The 14,880-nt window shown below is 40.0% G+C and overlaps 2 protein-coding genes across 8 annotated transcripts in view; both read left to right on the forward strand.

Moving 5' to 3' along the window:
* LOC113844845 (CDC42 small effector protein 2-B) overlaps positions 1–5,211 on the forward strand; it is a 20,667-nt gene extending 15,456 nt beyond the window's left edge. For 3 of the 4 annotated variants that reach the window (XM_027466245.3, XM_027466246.3, XM_027466244.3), the window contains 3 exons: positions 481–693; positions 1,136–1,237; positions 1,822–5,211. In XM_027466245.3, the coding sequence (XP_027322046.1) occupies positions 640–693; positions 1,136–1,237; positions 1,822–1,896 (231 nt within the window). In that variant the 5' untranslated portion in view covers positions 481–639 and the 3' untranslated portion in view covers positions 1,897–5,211. The remainder of the gene's footprint in view (positions 1–480; positions 694–1,135; positions 1,238–1,821) is intronic. The other variant, XM_027466249.3, reaches the window with a different exon arrangement.
* Positions 5,212–12,169: 6,958 nt separating this feature from the next.
* Positions 12,170–14,880, forward strand: part of SPPL2A (signal peptide peptidase like 2A) — a 28,892-nt gene continuing 26,181 nt past the window's right edge. The window contains exon 1 of one of the 4 annotated variants that reach the window (XM_038184887.2): positions 12,170–12,431. In XM_038184887.2, coding sequence (XP_038040815.1) covers positions 12,378–12,431 — 54 coding nt within the window. In that variant the 5' untranslated portion in view covers positions 12,170–12,377. The remainder of the gene's footprint in view (positions 12,432–14,880) is intronic. The other 3 variants (XM_038184888.2, XM_027465878.3, XM_038184886.2) reach the window with 3 other exon arrangements.

Here is a 14,880-nt window from a genome sequence, read left to right on the forward strand (position 1 = left end):
TTTTTGGAGTTGTAGAGTTCTCTTTACTTTGAACTTCTCTGTGTCTGTGAAGAGCAACCATGTAAGACGTAAGAATACTTTATTTTGCAAATACTTGTGAAGCTTAAGCATTCAGTCTGTTGTGCTTCTAAGCTGTTCTTTCTGGAAATACTAAATAGTTGAGAAGCTTTGGCCAGCTCTAGTTACAACAGGGTTATTGACTGTTAAACAAGACTTAGTTTAATTCTTGTGTTGCTTTAATTACACTTCTGTAAAGACACTAGAATATATTCTACTTTCTGTCTGGCAATAAATGTGCTGCTTCTTCATGATGTTTTCTGATATGAACCTAGTGATTTTTAAATTGATACTGCTACTCGATGGAGGTATGTCTAAAACAGTTCTCTTACAGACTTGTTTCAGCTTGTTGAAATGTCTGTTGCTCAATAACTGTTACAAAACTTTAGATATTTTAGTATAAATTAAATAATTTCTTTCTAGGTATACTCATCAGATGCTTTCTGTGATCTTTATCTGTGAATCTGCTCAAGCAATTCCTTCCTAAACTCACTTTAGGAACCGCATCTTGGTCCTTGTACTGCTTTAACTCCCAGAGAAATAATTAAATAACAAGACCGTATAACCTACTGAAAACATAAAATGACTGAATTCCTGGTTTGTTTTAACTGGTGCAATGGTGAACAACCCCAGCCGGTAGGTAGATGCACAAATCCCATCTTTTATCACATTCGTAATTTTATCTTTTGATTATAATATGAAACACTTTTACTATCGTGTTGTTTTGATTAAATTGGATTAATAGAAAAGCTAAGAATGGATATGTTATGCTGTGTTTAAGCTTTATACGTTGTTTGTCAGAAGCTTTGCCAGTATGATTGTTTGCAGTTCTCAGATCCTATATGTAGGGGATTGACTTTTCCAAAATTCAAGAAAGCTTTTGCTAAAAATCAAATAGCAGTAATAAAGGTGTGTTTGACCCTCTCATAGTGACCAGTGTGAAGCTTCAGCCTGGTTGCCACAAGGAGTCACTGGGGGGTCAGAACTGCCTTTTTTCTTTGTTTGCCGCTCCTTGTTTCTATCTGAAAGCTGCCTCATATTTTCTGAGTAGAAACATAAGATATCTTTCTTTTTATAGAAGAGGCGTCGGAGACTGGACCGGAACATGATAGGAGAACCAATGAACTTCGTCCACAACGCACATGTTGGGACAAGAGAGATGAGTAGTGACTTTTCATCAGTAAGTGTGCGCTCCTGGATAAGCAGGAATCTCAGCTCAGCATCCTGTAGAGCCAGTAGATACTAAAATACTAGATAATATCATGGAAGGACAAAACATCTGTCTTTGTGTTCACCCTACACCCCTCCCCTCCCCCCCCCCCCACCCCTCTCGAATTGCCCCTCAGTTTGTAAGCATAATGTACTGTAGAAGATATGTTCCACAAGACAGTCTGACTTCCTCAGTGTCTCTATGTGTGAAGAGAACCCTTTGGGATAATGATTCTGTGGAAGCACTTGATACTAGGTCCAGATTTCACATCACCCAAAATCAAAGTTGTGCCAAGTTGAGAGATGTAACAACAGTTGGATGTTGGACAGTAATACCCATTTCGTTCACTGACTTAACACAGAACTTCTAGGTTGTTTTTCTAGTTTTTTTTGTTGTTGTTGTTTGTGTTTTTTTAGTTGCTATTTCTCCCCACTGCTACTGGGACCTAGCACTGTCTGCTTCTTCAAATTTATGCTTTTAGAAATGGCTCTGACAACTAGACTTTGTAAGATGAATGTTCTAATTCTAACTCAGTCTACCCCTTCTTCTTCTAGACTGCATCAATTCAGGACCACATGAAGTCTAAAGGTGGTTACACAAATAGCACTTCAGCAACTGCTGAGCTATAGGAAATGGAAAGAAGTCTGACATTTGCCCTGTCTTAAGAAGATCTCCTGGACTGTGCTTTCATATTCTCTAAAGCCTCTTTATCATGAAGTAGAGAGAGTACTTGAATTATAATAGGTCAGTGCGAGCTTTTGCGTTCTTTGCACAATAGCTTCTGAAGGAGTTACTGGAAATTATCCTTAAAAACAGTCTGTCGTGGTAGCAACAGTAATTTGTCACTGGATGACTTCCTGGCTGTATTCCAAAAACCTCAAAGTCGTCTTGTAGGATGGGACTGGAAGTTGGCATGAATTGTCTGGGGTTTTGTTATCTCTCTGTCTCTTCCCCTCAAGAAACAAGACTAATTTTTAATTGGAAGATAACATATTTGTACTTCCTACGTGGGCTAAATTGAATATCTAAGTAGGGTCTGTAACATAACTTTTGACCTAATTTTTGGATGGCTTACAATTTAAGGCATTAATTTACTGAGTTATGCTTTAGTATTTTTCTCCATGACTTTCAATAGCGAACCAACTCTAATGTGATGTAACTAGCTGAGTCTGCAAAACCCAGTGAAACTTCTGCCTTTCTGTGATAACGCTGTTGTAGCTTAAAAAACAGGTTTTGCAGACCTACCCACTTAGAAAAACAAGCATTTCTCTCAGTTACTGGCCTGCCTCCCCTCTATATGTGCACTAGTATAACTGACAGGTATTATTAATACAACAAAACTAATATCAGGTATCAGTTAATTTGAAGTGGTGCTACAGTATGCTCACAACTTTATGCTAATTTTGCATGAATACTATTGAATTTTAAGCTAAATACATTTAAGAGCTCCCGGTATTACCTATCTGTAACAATAACTGCACGGAACTGGAAGGGGTATCTCTTGCTTCTGTCTCTTTAATTTCGAAACTATTTTCTTAGATGAACTGAAGTCTTTCTTATATATGATTTTAAATGATATGGGTGAAATAAAGTATAATTTAAATGATAGAGTCAGGAGAATATTAAATGGAAACTGTCTCTTAGAGTTCCAGTGCTTTATAAATATGGATATTTAGCCATACGCAACCTACAGTTTATTTCTTACATCACTTAATAGAAAAACTAATAAGAACTGACAAAACTGTTTAAATAGAGATTTTCCTTTCATCACATCATTGACGACTGTTCTAACTTAAAATTATGACTGTCAGTGCAGAAACTTGTGAAGTTTGCTGTTGTGGGATTAACTAAATACAACTGTTTAAATTACTGCCGAGTCAGCACCAGTTATACCCAAAGTCAGTGCACCTCTCCCTTTCTTGCTCTAGGCATAAGATCATCCATTAAACTTTTTTCATGAAAAACAAGAAACCAAAAGATTTGCCAGCTAGATTTTTGGAAGGCAGATTTTTAACTTCAATTATTATGTTTGTGGCTTATGATACTTTTTTAAACTGGCTTTGCTTAAGTCTTAGGCTGCCTATTCTGAGTATATTAGGTAACTTAAAACGAAAAAGGTAGGTTTCTGTATGCATTATAAAAAGAAATATTTTCCCCATGCTTCCTTCCCATATTTCATCTTTAAGGGCCAAAGAGGAAGAGAATGCTACTTTCTGTAGTAGTCAACAGCTGATCATTGCATTCAGCAACCACATAAAAGAGTAAAAGAGAAATCTAATGCCCCACATCTTTCTAGATCCTCGTTTTTGAATTAAATACATGCCATATTTTAATACCTTTTAAAATTTGCACATTAACTGTAAACGTAGCTTTTTAAACACTTTCATATTTTTGTCTTCTAACTTCAGACTTATTCCAGCAACCTAGTTAGGATGCAGAGTTCAAAGAAGTTAAATCCTGTATACTGTTGAGGAAGCATAAAGTGGCCAAATTATTCTTTAAAAATACATTCTAATTCATGTGCTATTAAACTGAATTCATGTATTCATTAGTCCATACCTGCCAAGAAAAAATAAACATAGGACAGCTGTGATGAAGAAAATGGGTTATATTTTTCTTAACACTACAAGAAAACAAGCTAGAGAGTTAGTATTTCCTGAAGACTCATTCAGTATATTTAAGAACAGAGTGGTGTGTGCATGACTACAAATAAAGAAGTTGGGGATCATGATAGTTCTTCTTGCTATAAATAAATCAACAGAGATAATTTTGTTATTCAGCTTATTTGTAGAAAAAACCTACTCCTGATTCTGTAAACCAAACTGCATTACCTAGCGTAAAAGTGATATTCATCAGACTACACAGTATTATCTAGGACTACATTAAAATTAACCAAGTAGTCATATTATTAAAAAAAAAAAAGAAATAAAAACATGTTTAGCTATTGCATTAAGTGCCGCTACTTTTTAAATGTAAACAACCATAAAAGGATGTCTCAGGTATTTTCTTTGTATAATTAGAAGCCTTATTTAGCTCTAGTCTGTCATGTAACTCAATATAAACCTATCTAGGTTATAATAAATCTGTTGAACAAGGCACTTGCACTCTTTTCATATTGTCAAAATCTTGATATTTTTCTCTGCAGTGAAGATGTATTGGTCTGGTGGACGAATCAGCATGGTTTGAAACTTTATTGTGCAAAATCACATTTCTCCACTAGAGAGCACAATTTTCCATCAAGCCTCTGTCAACTGCTCTATACAGGCTGTTCAGTGTGGGGTTGGTTTTTTGTTGTTGGGGCTTTTTGTTTATTTTATTCCAGTCAAGTTGAAAACAGAAAATGATACCGAAGGGTCAAACCTCTTAATCTACCTTGTAGGTTGTGACAACCTTACACCAACAACGCAATGTGGCAATGAAATGTTACTGCTATGACTTGATGGAATTTTTATGGTCTCTCTTCATAGTCAGAAATAAAGTAGCTTACAAGGGGTATAGGATTGTCTTCTGTATGTAGTCTGCCAGAATCTCATCACTCTATCTGTTTGTCTTTTTTACGTGTTTTTTTTTTTTTTTTTTTTTTTTTAAAGGTAAAGGGGTAGGGGGGAAGTAGGTCTTTATTTTTAAACATTGTCTTACCTTGTGATGTCCCTGGTAGGCTTTACTGACTGTACCATACTTTTGCTTAAACCTGTAGTCAGTATTGAGAAAAGGTATTTTGATTTTTCACAACCTAATATGTCCTTTAATCTCCTGGAATGGCTTTGTAAAGAAAGTGGTGTCATGCTATGTTCCGAGTTATCCTGTAATATGGCAACCTGTGACTCAGGCATGTAGGGCTAGTTCTTTGTATGGTCTCGCCATTGTGGACTATCACCTGCTTCTGTAACTTCCACTCTGTATAGACAGTAATTGTCTGAGATTAATAAATACTTCTAACCTTATTGTACCAGCAAGAATAAGCATGATTTAATAGTGCTAAATTCCATGGAGGAATGGTTATGAAATTTATTACAAGTTACTAAATATGGTAATTAATGTTGGAGGAAAAAATCAAAGCTGCCATTTAGAGATGGTTGTTTGGCTGCTCTTGATCACCTTTGGATGTACTTTGCTATCATCACTGTGACAGTGCCATAAAAACTTAACAGGGGCAGATAAGAATGCTCGTCTGCCTCATAATGCTGTGGGGAGAGAGGAGATAAATGAGGGAATGAAAACAGTGTCACGTTACAGGGATGTTAAAAAGATCTCCTCTGGTGAGTGGGTTTCTGCAAGGCTCAGGTAGTTTGTAGTTCTGCAAATGTGGCTAGTCCAGAATCTCATGTAGCTTTTTTCATTTACTGTACTGTCAAATCATCCAGATAAAGTTAGGTAATTGGGGAATATGAGGTAGAAGCTATATCTTCCTTCCTAGTTTTTCTTTGCATTTTCTTTTCCCAAGAGAGCACTCTTCAGTGGGACTGGTTAAAAAAGAGTAGTGGCAGTGCTCTGATTTGCACGGCTTACTAGATTATGCTTCTGGTTTGAGTCCTGAAGGTAGACCTTCAATTCTAAAATCCATATGACAGATAAATCACATGCCACAGAGTTAATACCGAAGGTGTGGAATAAGAATTGATCTGGTTCATTACGTTGCAGGTTAGCTGCTTCTGCTGCAGGCAGAAAATGAAGACTAACCATAAGTATAACACCGCTTTTAGAAAAGCAAGGCTGCTTGGAAAAAAAATAAAAAATATATATATATGTATAATATATGTGAACACATTTTAAAAAAGGGGAGACTTCGCATTTTAACTCCCTGCAATTGTAGCACCACCCTTAACTCTCTACCTTTCTGTGTTAATATATGGGCTAGCTCAGGAGATTTTAGACACAAAGTAGCAGTTAATGATTGAAATTGAAAATTTTAGATACTTTCCTTTGTACCTCAAGTCCCTGTGCACCTAAGGAGATGCTCTGCATGGTTGGTACTTGTGCTTCTGCAAGCAAACTACCGTGATTAGTCTGGCACACAAGGCCCAGGCTGCTTATGTCAGTGGTTTTCCTGTCACTATTCACATGTTCATAGTGTATATGTAAGAATACATGTTTCCTAGTACTGTACAGAGCGTGGCTTCTCTAGGAACTGGCCTGTTGGAGAGCTGTTTCTTCAACAGAGTCTTAAGGTATGGAGTAACTTTGACTTATTAGCACATGCAGCTCTAAGCCAATGTTATTTTGCTACATGAAATAATAAAATCTTTGTTTATTTCTAAATTCTTTATACTCTGGAGAAGGTAGTCAAAGAGGCTAACAGGTCTGTTGGGAGCTACAGAAAAGTTAGATATGCAAGGGAAGCAGATTTGGAAGCCACAGATGCTGTGGTATTTCTTTATAAGGAAGAAGCAGCGAGTAGAACATGTGCAAGTTAATGTTTGTTTCCTGTAATGCACAGGACAGCTTTCTTAACATCAAAATATTGGTAAGGTGTGCATAATTGGTATATGGAGGAAATTGGGCACTTAAAAGCATGACTAAGCTGGGACTTTATACCCTTCCACTTGCACTGCCAAATGGATGTTGGTATCCTCTTCCTGCAGAGGCTTACAAAGCTGTCTTCAGCACGTAGGGAGAACCCCAAAATGCTAGCATTGCTTTCAGCATCTATGTGCTAATGATGGCATGTATAGGTTTGGAAGGTAGCTTTTTCTTCTGATGAACGTGAGACTGCAGATGTTCTGAATGCTGAATCCTGCTGCACCCAACACCATTTCCTCTAAGCCAATTTAAAGTCAGTACAAATATTGGTGCTAAAGGGAATTTGACTTCAGCCCACAGTACTGCCCAAACTTCAGGAAAATTAACTAGATCCAGCTGATGTTCAGTTTCCAGGCATTGGGAGAGAGTCAGAGCTGAACAGCGATGAAGACTTCCTCCTGCTGGACTCACTGTGGGCTGGGATTCCAGTTGACCACAGCTACAAGAGCTTTCCATTAAGACCTTTTCTCCTGATGCTGTACAAAGGAAAGAAGCATTAAAGAAAACAGTGAAAGCGCTTCTGAGCGTAGAGGGGCATTACAAGGATGCACTCTTGTGCCAAAAGAGCCTGCAACTCAAGGCTCTTGATCCAGACCTAGGACTGCTGCAAGCACAGCTGTGGCAGGGTATGCTTTGGACTCCGTATCACCTAAACTCAGTCCTTATTAGCTTATCAAGCCTTGCAGTCTGGCTACTGTACACTTTGTTCTGTGTCTGTACATCCTGTAGCATGACCAAATTAAAAAATATATATGCATATATAAATAAATACTATCCAAAAATGTAGTTCAAATTGGAGGAAGTTCTCTTAACCCAGTTTTAATCCTGTTTAAGAGAGAGTTGTCAAGATGGACAAGAACACCAACTTTGAGCTCCAGGTGATCAGTTGAGACCATTACAGTAAATCATTTGTCAAATCAGGGCCACAAAGTTGTACTGAAACTACTTGGTGAGCCTTCTTTTATGTTTTAAAACAACCTAAGTCTGAAGAAGATACTCTTTATAACAGATTTTAAGTTTCCTCAGATGCTTCCATATAAATCCAAGCTGGGCAAAACCAAAGTTATTACTAAGGGCCGACCCTTATTCAGGAAAATATTAAAGCTAAGTGTTCATTTTCTCAGATTTTGAAAAATTCAAATGGTACGATACTGGAATATTTAATTGCATACATAATATGTGGTTTAATATATATGTATATAGAGAGACCTTGCATCTTAAGTAATACAGGAGGAAATAATCCATTCTTTTAAACTGAAATTAGTATGATTGGTCTGGCTTACTGAAGGTTAAAAACTGGACTCAAATCTACATTTAAACTACTGAGAGAGAATTTGGTGTGCTTTTAAAGCTGACATTGGCCTGTACAAGCGGATGACTGACTAATTTCAGATTCTTCATCAAAGAACTAGAGAAAGTGTTTGATTATAGGATTTTTTAATAGTGTATTTACATGCATCTGATCTTGCTGGTGCTTAAGAAAGATGCGTACCTTTTACATAACTTGAGCAGAGTCTAAAGGTAAATAGAGACTATAACGATAACCAGTAATTAACCTTCTCACAGTGAGCTCTCTGAAACTAAGGATTTGTAGATCAGACCAAACAATCATACTTTCTCCAGATAGAAAGGCAATTTAAAAAGTTAATATCTATAAGCTTAAAAGCCCAGCCTTAACATGTGCTAAAGCTGCATACTAGTAGTGGAAGGAGCATGTTTTTAACTGCAGTTATCCATGTTTACCCTTGCAGTCTCTACTATCAGGAAGTATTAAAACCTGACTCAATACTTTTGAGGGCATGATACAAGTTTGAAAACATAATTCAAAAATAAGGTTACAGTCATTTATTAATGCATGCTAATGTGACCTTGCCGCAAAATGGCATGTGAGGAAAGCTTTCACTAGTTTCTCTTAACTACTTTAAACATTACCTTTGAAAACACATTTGAATCAGCTATTCTCTCTGCTGCATAATGTCCAGCAAACTAAGGCACCTCTTGATTGCTTATATTAACATTACCTGATGTTCAGATAAGGCTGGTAGGACATGGGGAGAAGTTTCTAGGCATGAGTTCACATGAATAAATAATTCTTAAATGCCAGCCTTACTATTTTTTGGATCATTTTCTTGCCAGGAGATAGTCCCATCAGGCTGCTGCATTATGTCTTCATTTTTGCCATGTGGGTATGCATCTCTGAGCTGGCATATTTCAGAAAAAATCTTCCTCGTGGCATTCTTTAATCAAGAGGTTTCACAGTGAAGGAGACGAGTTTATAGGACAGAGTAAAATTTGCTCTGGTTAAGTCTGTCACCTGCTTTATTCTGCCCTACTACTTTACCTTCTAATAAATTTTCCTATAAATATATTTACATCCAGCATTTGGGTTACTGTTCTCTCTAAGTTCTCAGAACTAACACAACATATTAAAAATCCTTTCTTACTTTTGAAGCTTGTGTATTAATTAACCCCAAATCCCTTCATTACTGATTTTTGTATGAAATAACTGTTTAGCATGAAGAGTCTAGTCTCTTAATTACAATCTTAGCTCTTTAAAAATCATGCAATATACTTTCTCTTAAATAACTAATGCTGATAGCCACCCTTCCAAATCTGCCTACCTAACAAGGCAACTATTTTCTGTTTATAGTATTTCATGCAAAATTAACAGATAGTAATTCAAAGTGAAGCTAACAGAAGAACAGATTGAACTGGATAAAGAGATACAGGAAAAGGAACAGAAAAGACAGGTTGGTTGAAATAAGTTCATTTAAAAGTTGAAAGGTGGATAAATATTGAAAAACAAAACAAAATAAATAAAAGTAGCACTTAATGCAATGGGAGAGACAGGAGAACAGCCCTGGAATGGAAAATGTTTGAGATGTTTCCTTATGAGTCAAATAAGTTGTGTTTGTAAGTGTGCACATATGCTAGAAAACAGGGGGGGGAGGAGATGATAATTTCATGATGCCTTCAAAAAGGATTTCGGAATTCCAAGCAATTTCTTCTCTGTGCTAATGATCACTTAGCTTCAGTTTCTATTTTCTCACTAATGTGCTCAAAGCCTGCTTTAAACGTGTCTGTTCCTAACACTTTGAAATGCTTTAGTAATGCCTGAGTCATTACAGATTTTATTTCATGTTGATGCTTTGGTTAGGGAAGGGATTTTTCTGAGAGCCATTTCTCTTCTTTTCTCTGATGTAAATAATTATGGTAGTAGAGGAAGGATGCAATTTTTGGCGTAGACTTTTAGTATCTTAACTTGATTATAGGTAAAGCTATATTGTCTATTCTTCCCTCTCCCCTACCTGCAAAATAAGGAATTTAATGTTGAAAACCAGGGGAGAGGGAATAAATAAATAAATAAATCTTTTAGGCCTTTAAGTCATTCTCAGCCTTTGAAGGCCTTTATAACCTAATTATCTTTTGCCTGTGACTAAAAATAACAAAAATAAATAAAAGCTAGTTTTTCTCATAGTGCAGAAATCTGACACTAGATCATTTGTTTTTGGTTGCACACTAAAGCTAACAGTAAAAATTAGGGAGTACTTAAGTTGTCAATAAAGATTACGTAAGAAGTTTTTATGGATGTCCTGAATGTGAGCTGCCCAGGTCCTGAACTAGCATTAGGGTTTTTGACTGCAGATATTTCTAACCTGCACAGTCCCTCTGGACTGTAGGGAATGTGTTTAATGTGAGAGAGATGTTTATGCAGCATCTTTATACATCTATCAAGGCAGGGAGTACAAACCAAACATATTGGGAATATGATTTCCATTTACTTAAAGGAAATTGCTCTCCCAAAAAATGGTCTTTACTCAGCTCATTTATTTTCAGCCGCAGACAGAATAAGAATATTTTCAGCTGCTGTGGTTTCCTGGGGAACACAAGGAGATGGATTAGTATCTGGTAGGGTGTCCTGATACTACCAGGAATCTGATCTTGTGAGCAGCTACATACTTGCAATTCAAATTAAGCACCTCTTCCATGCCCCAAATACATCATCATACACATACCCTTAGCTCTTTACAGGATTTATTCAAGTAATCTGTATTCATCTGTATCAATCTCTTATCCAGATCTACTTAGATTTGGAAGAAGAGGTAGCAGACAGTGTAACATGTCACGGTTACTCTGACAACAGTACCGATATAGAAATACACAGATGGACAATGTACTAGCTGTCCTTTAAATACCAATTCTGCATGGAATATGAGTTGTTAGCTGTGTCATGGTGTACCATTATCTTGCACTGTTTAAGCACATTGAAATGTTAGTCAGACTTTTGCAGCTTAGCAAATCTACAAGATGTGTAAGTCCGTTTGTTCGTTGATACGTGAATGAATTGCAAATTGGCACTGAAAAAAAAAAAACAAAACACAAAAAACAACACTTTACCTGTTACTGTCAGAGTAACTGTGTCAATCAAAATACTGTTTTGTTTTGTTTTGTTTTTTACAGGTATGTAAATGTTATTCTGATGTTTACACCAACAGAACAGCTTAAATTACTGAAAATTAGCCGGAATGTGGTGGGAAGTGTTCCCTGGAGATGCTTTATGTGGCACTGTCCTTAAATTCACACAGAGGGAAGTTTTGCACAAATATATATGTGCAAAACTTCCTTCTCCAGTAGTTAAAACTAATAACCAGTGTTAGTTTGTGACTAACTCAAGAAAAATGGCTTACTCTCTTGAGGCTTTCCCTTACTACTGATGGATTGTAGCTCACCACTCCTCTTAGAGGCCTTGCCTCTTATTTTTCAATTCTCCCTTGTCCTCTCTCTCATGGCCACATCTCCTTTCTCCAATAATCTTTCTTATCTTTGTTCCGCTTTCTTGTGTGTGCTGGGCTCAAGACAGGCCCGGGCCCTTTGGGTAGGGGTGGGAGGGGGCTGCCCAACCAGTTCTTAAAAGCCTTCAGTGAAAGACATTGCACAACTTCCTTAGCTGGTAAATCACTGAGCTGCTTCAGCGTGCCTCCTTCCTGCGAATCACGCTGGTTCCTACATCTGGTGCATCACAGTCCTAGCAGTCATGGCCTGGAAAACACTTTTTAGGGCAAAAGGTGCCATTCCTTCAACCATTTGTTATGGGCCATGCTTTGCAGCCCACCCTCCCCCTCGCACTGCTCTCCCATGGCTCTGTGTTTGTGCCCACTCATGCCAAAAGACTGAAGGGAGGCGACACACATTTGTCTCTGGAGACTTGGGGCAAGCCCGACCGTCTCCTTCAGGTTATGATGGCCGCGGTAGGTAACCAAAGCCCAACACCTCGGAGCCGCTAGGCAGAAACCAGCTGCTGCGAGCCCTGAGGAGAGCATAGCGCCCAACCACGACCCAAAACGGGGGCGGGCAGCGCCGGCTCCTCTCCACAGCCCCCTCCGAGCCCTCCCGAGCTGAGGGAGCCCGCGGGCAGCCGCGGACCTCCAGCGGCAGCGCCGCCCCGAGGCCGGGGCCAGCCGGCCTCACACAGGGGCCGCGGCGTTCGGGCCGGCGGCTGCAGCCCCCAGCGGCCGCGGGGGACAGAAGAGGAAGTGAAGCCGCTCCGGGAGCCGGTGGCGCTGCGAGGCCCCGGCAGCGGCCGAGGAAGATGAGGGCTGCTGGGCTGCTGTGCGCCGCGCTGTGGGGCCTGCTGCTGCCGCCGGTAAGGGGCTGCGCCGGGCCGGGAGAGCTCGGGGAAGGCGGCGGGGCTGGGCCGGGCGCTGCCAACCGCCCCTTCCTCCGTACGGTGCTGTGGGGGGGAGCTCCGGACCCGGCCCCGCAGCGCTCCGGGGCCGCTTTGGGTCGGGCCGAGGTGGTTGCAGCCCTCCCGAGCTGCCTGCCCGCGGCCGGGCCCTGCTCGGGTCGGCGCCCCGCCGCTCCCCTGCCCCGGCCCGGCCCGGCGAGGAGCGCTCCCTGCGCTCCCATTTTGGCAGGGGGGGGTCTAAGTCAGGCAGCGGGTGGTGGGGAGAGCTTGTGGTGTGCCTGTGTTCTGGTTTTGTGTTTGTTCGGCCGTCCTGCGGGACGGTTTGGTCGCTTGACGGGGCGCCCTGGCAGCCTTTCCCCACATCCTGACGTGCGGTGCGCTGGGAGCCTGGTGGCTGCCCTGCTGCCTACCTTCCCCTTCTGGCAGGGGAAATGGGGAAACCGAAAGCCTTCGTAAGCTGTTGAAGCCATGTAAATAAAGGGTATGCCACCATTAAGTACTGCTCCACTCAGGTGTCTGTTTTCTTTGTTTCTTGTTTTTTTTTAACGTAATTTGTGCTTGTTTTGATAAGGCAGGATCCAGAGTACTTCCCTGTGTAGGCAGTCACAGCTTGATATTCACAACAGCAGGCATGGAGCACAATAGTTGTGTTTTTGTTTGTTTGTTTGTTTGTATTTGTGTGTGTTTGTTTGTTTGTTTTTAAATCACCTTAGGAATGGCATTGGGCGAAGTAGCTTGTGTCCATCCTTGCAAAGTGCTTCCTTGGTCTTTGTGAGCCCTGTGCAGCTCTCATCAGCTGTATTAGGGTTTTCTCAGCAGTGCCATTACTCTCTGATCCTAACCCAATGGTTTGTTGCTGCTGACAGAGGAAAGGACTTTTTCTGCCTGCCTGTAAAACTCCAGGCCCTGTGTCCTGCCTTTTTTGCTCTACAAACGCTTCAATGGGCCGGTTCTGGCAGTGGTGAGCACTTAGGTCAGCTCCTTGAGCCTCAAGTGCAGTACAGAGTGACAAGGTGAGGAGATAGCGCTGATGTGCGGGGAAGGAGCGCTGCTGCCTGAGCACAGGCACTGGTTCCCCGGTCACAATGTCCCTAGGGAAGGAGTGTTTGTGTCACAGTGCCAATAGCAGAACTGCAAGATGCTGCTTGTGCTGTTCATGCTTCGTTTTTTCTACCTTTTTACATTTCTCTGAAGTTCATGTTGTTACTTGCTACATACAAAATACTTTGTTCCTGTTCTGCACATTTGAGTTTCTTGTGTCTTATCTAGATGCTAAATGTGATGGGTATTGTAAATACAGGCTTGGCTTGATCACTCTGTCCCCTGGTTCCCGTAACTTCAGGTGTTCTACAGGATGGGATTACCCCTACACCTGTAAGTGGAACAGTCAGCCCAAGCTTATACCCCTACTGTGACTGGGGAATGTATTAGGAATAATAAGGATTAAGAGACACTATGAGATTTTTTTTTTTTTTTCTGTGAAAGATGAGGAGTTATACAAGAACAGTTTAAAGGTGGTAAAGGAAGGAGGGAAATGAGAGAACCACCTGTCAAAAACAGGATGAAACCTGTTTGAAGGTGAAGGGCCATTGAGAATTGTCTGAACTTGAAAGTAAAAGTAGATGATACACCTTTAGAGACAGCTGTTATGCCTTTATTTCAGGTGCAAACATTTTTATGCTGGAACAAGTCAGCCTATGGACAGGCCCTGTATCCCATCTAGTAGCCCTTATCCATTGTGAAACTAAGAAACTGTAGTAATTGTAAAACACTAAAAGTTCAGTAGGATGCAATATGACTTCAATAGGGATATTCCAAATGAGGTGTAGCGTGTCATGTTTATCTCCCTGCCTGTGGCAGGGGGGTTGGAACTAGATGATCTTTAAGGCCCTTTCCAACCTGAGCCATTCTATTATTATTATTTTTAACTTCTAAACGCTCTTTAGAGCAGCACCAGGGTAAACATCATGCTCTGGTATTCCCTCCCCCATCTTGTGAGCAAGAATTGTATTCTCCAATTCATCCCTAGAGCAGGGAAGCTTGCCAAACAAAACATGCGTATCAAATAAGCAAGTAATCACTTCTTTTAGACAGACTTGTGCTTGTGTGGCATTAACACTTGATTTTCTGGAGCACAGAAAATTCTTATTTTCCTTTGTGGAACAGAAAGAGCTTTGGGTGGAAATGTCTGAGAGGTTTTGCACCTGTTAGAAGTTTTTTGCTTTTAATTTGCCATTGGTTTATACTTTCTGATGAGCACATTTGAGAGGAAAGCTCGATTAATTTTGTACTGGTCATAAATTATGGAACAATTTATTTTATCTGACATCTGAATAACTGTTGTATGTTAAACAGTTAATGTGCTCAGGCCCTCTGACACAGTTCTCCCAGCAGATGTTCACACACT

Source organism: Anas platyrhynchos, chromosome 11, assembly GCF_047663525.1.
Source record: "Anas platyrhynchos isolate ZD024472 breed Pekin duck chromosome 11, IASCAAS_PekinDuck_T2T, whole genome shotgun sequence".
Lineage (NCBI taxonomy): Eukaryota > Metazoa > Chordata > Aves > Anseriformes > Anatidae > Anas > Anas platyrhynchos.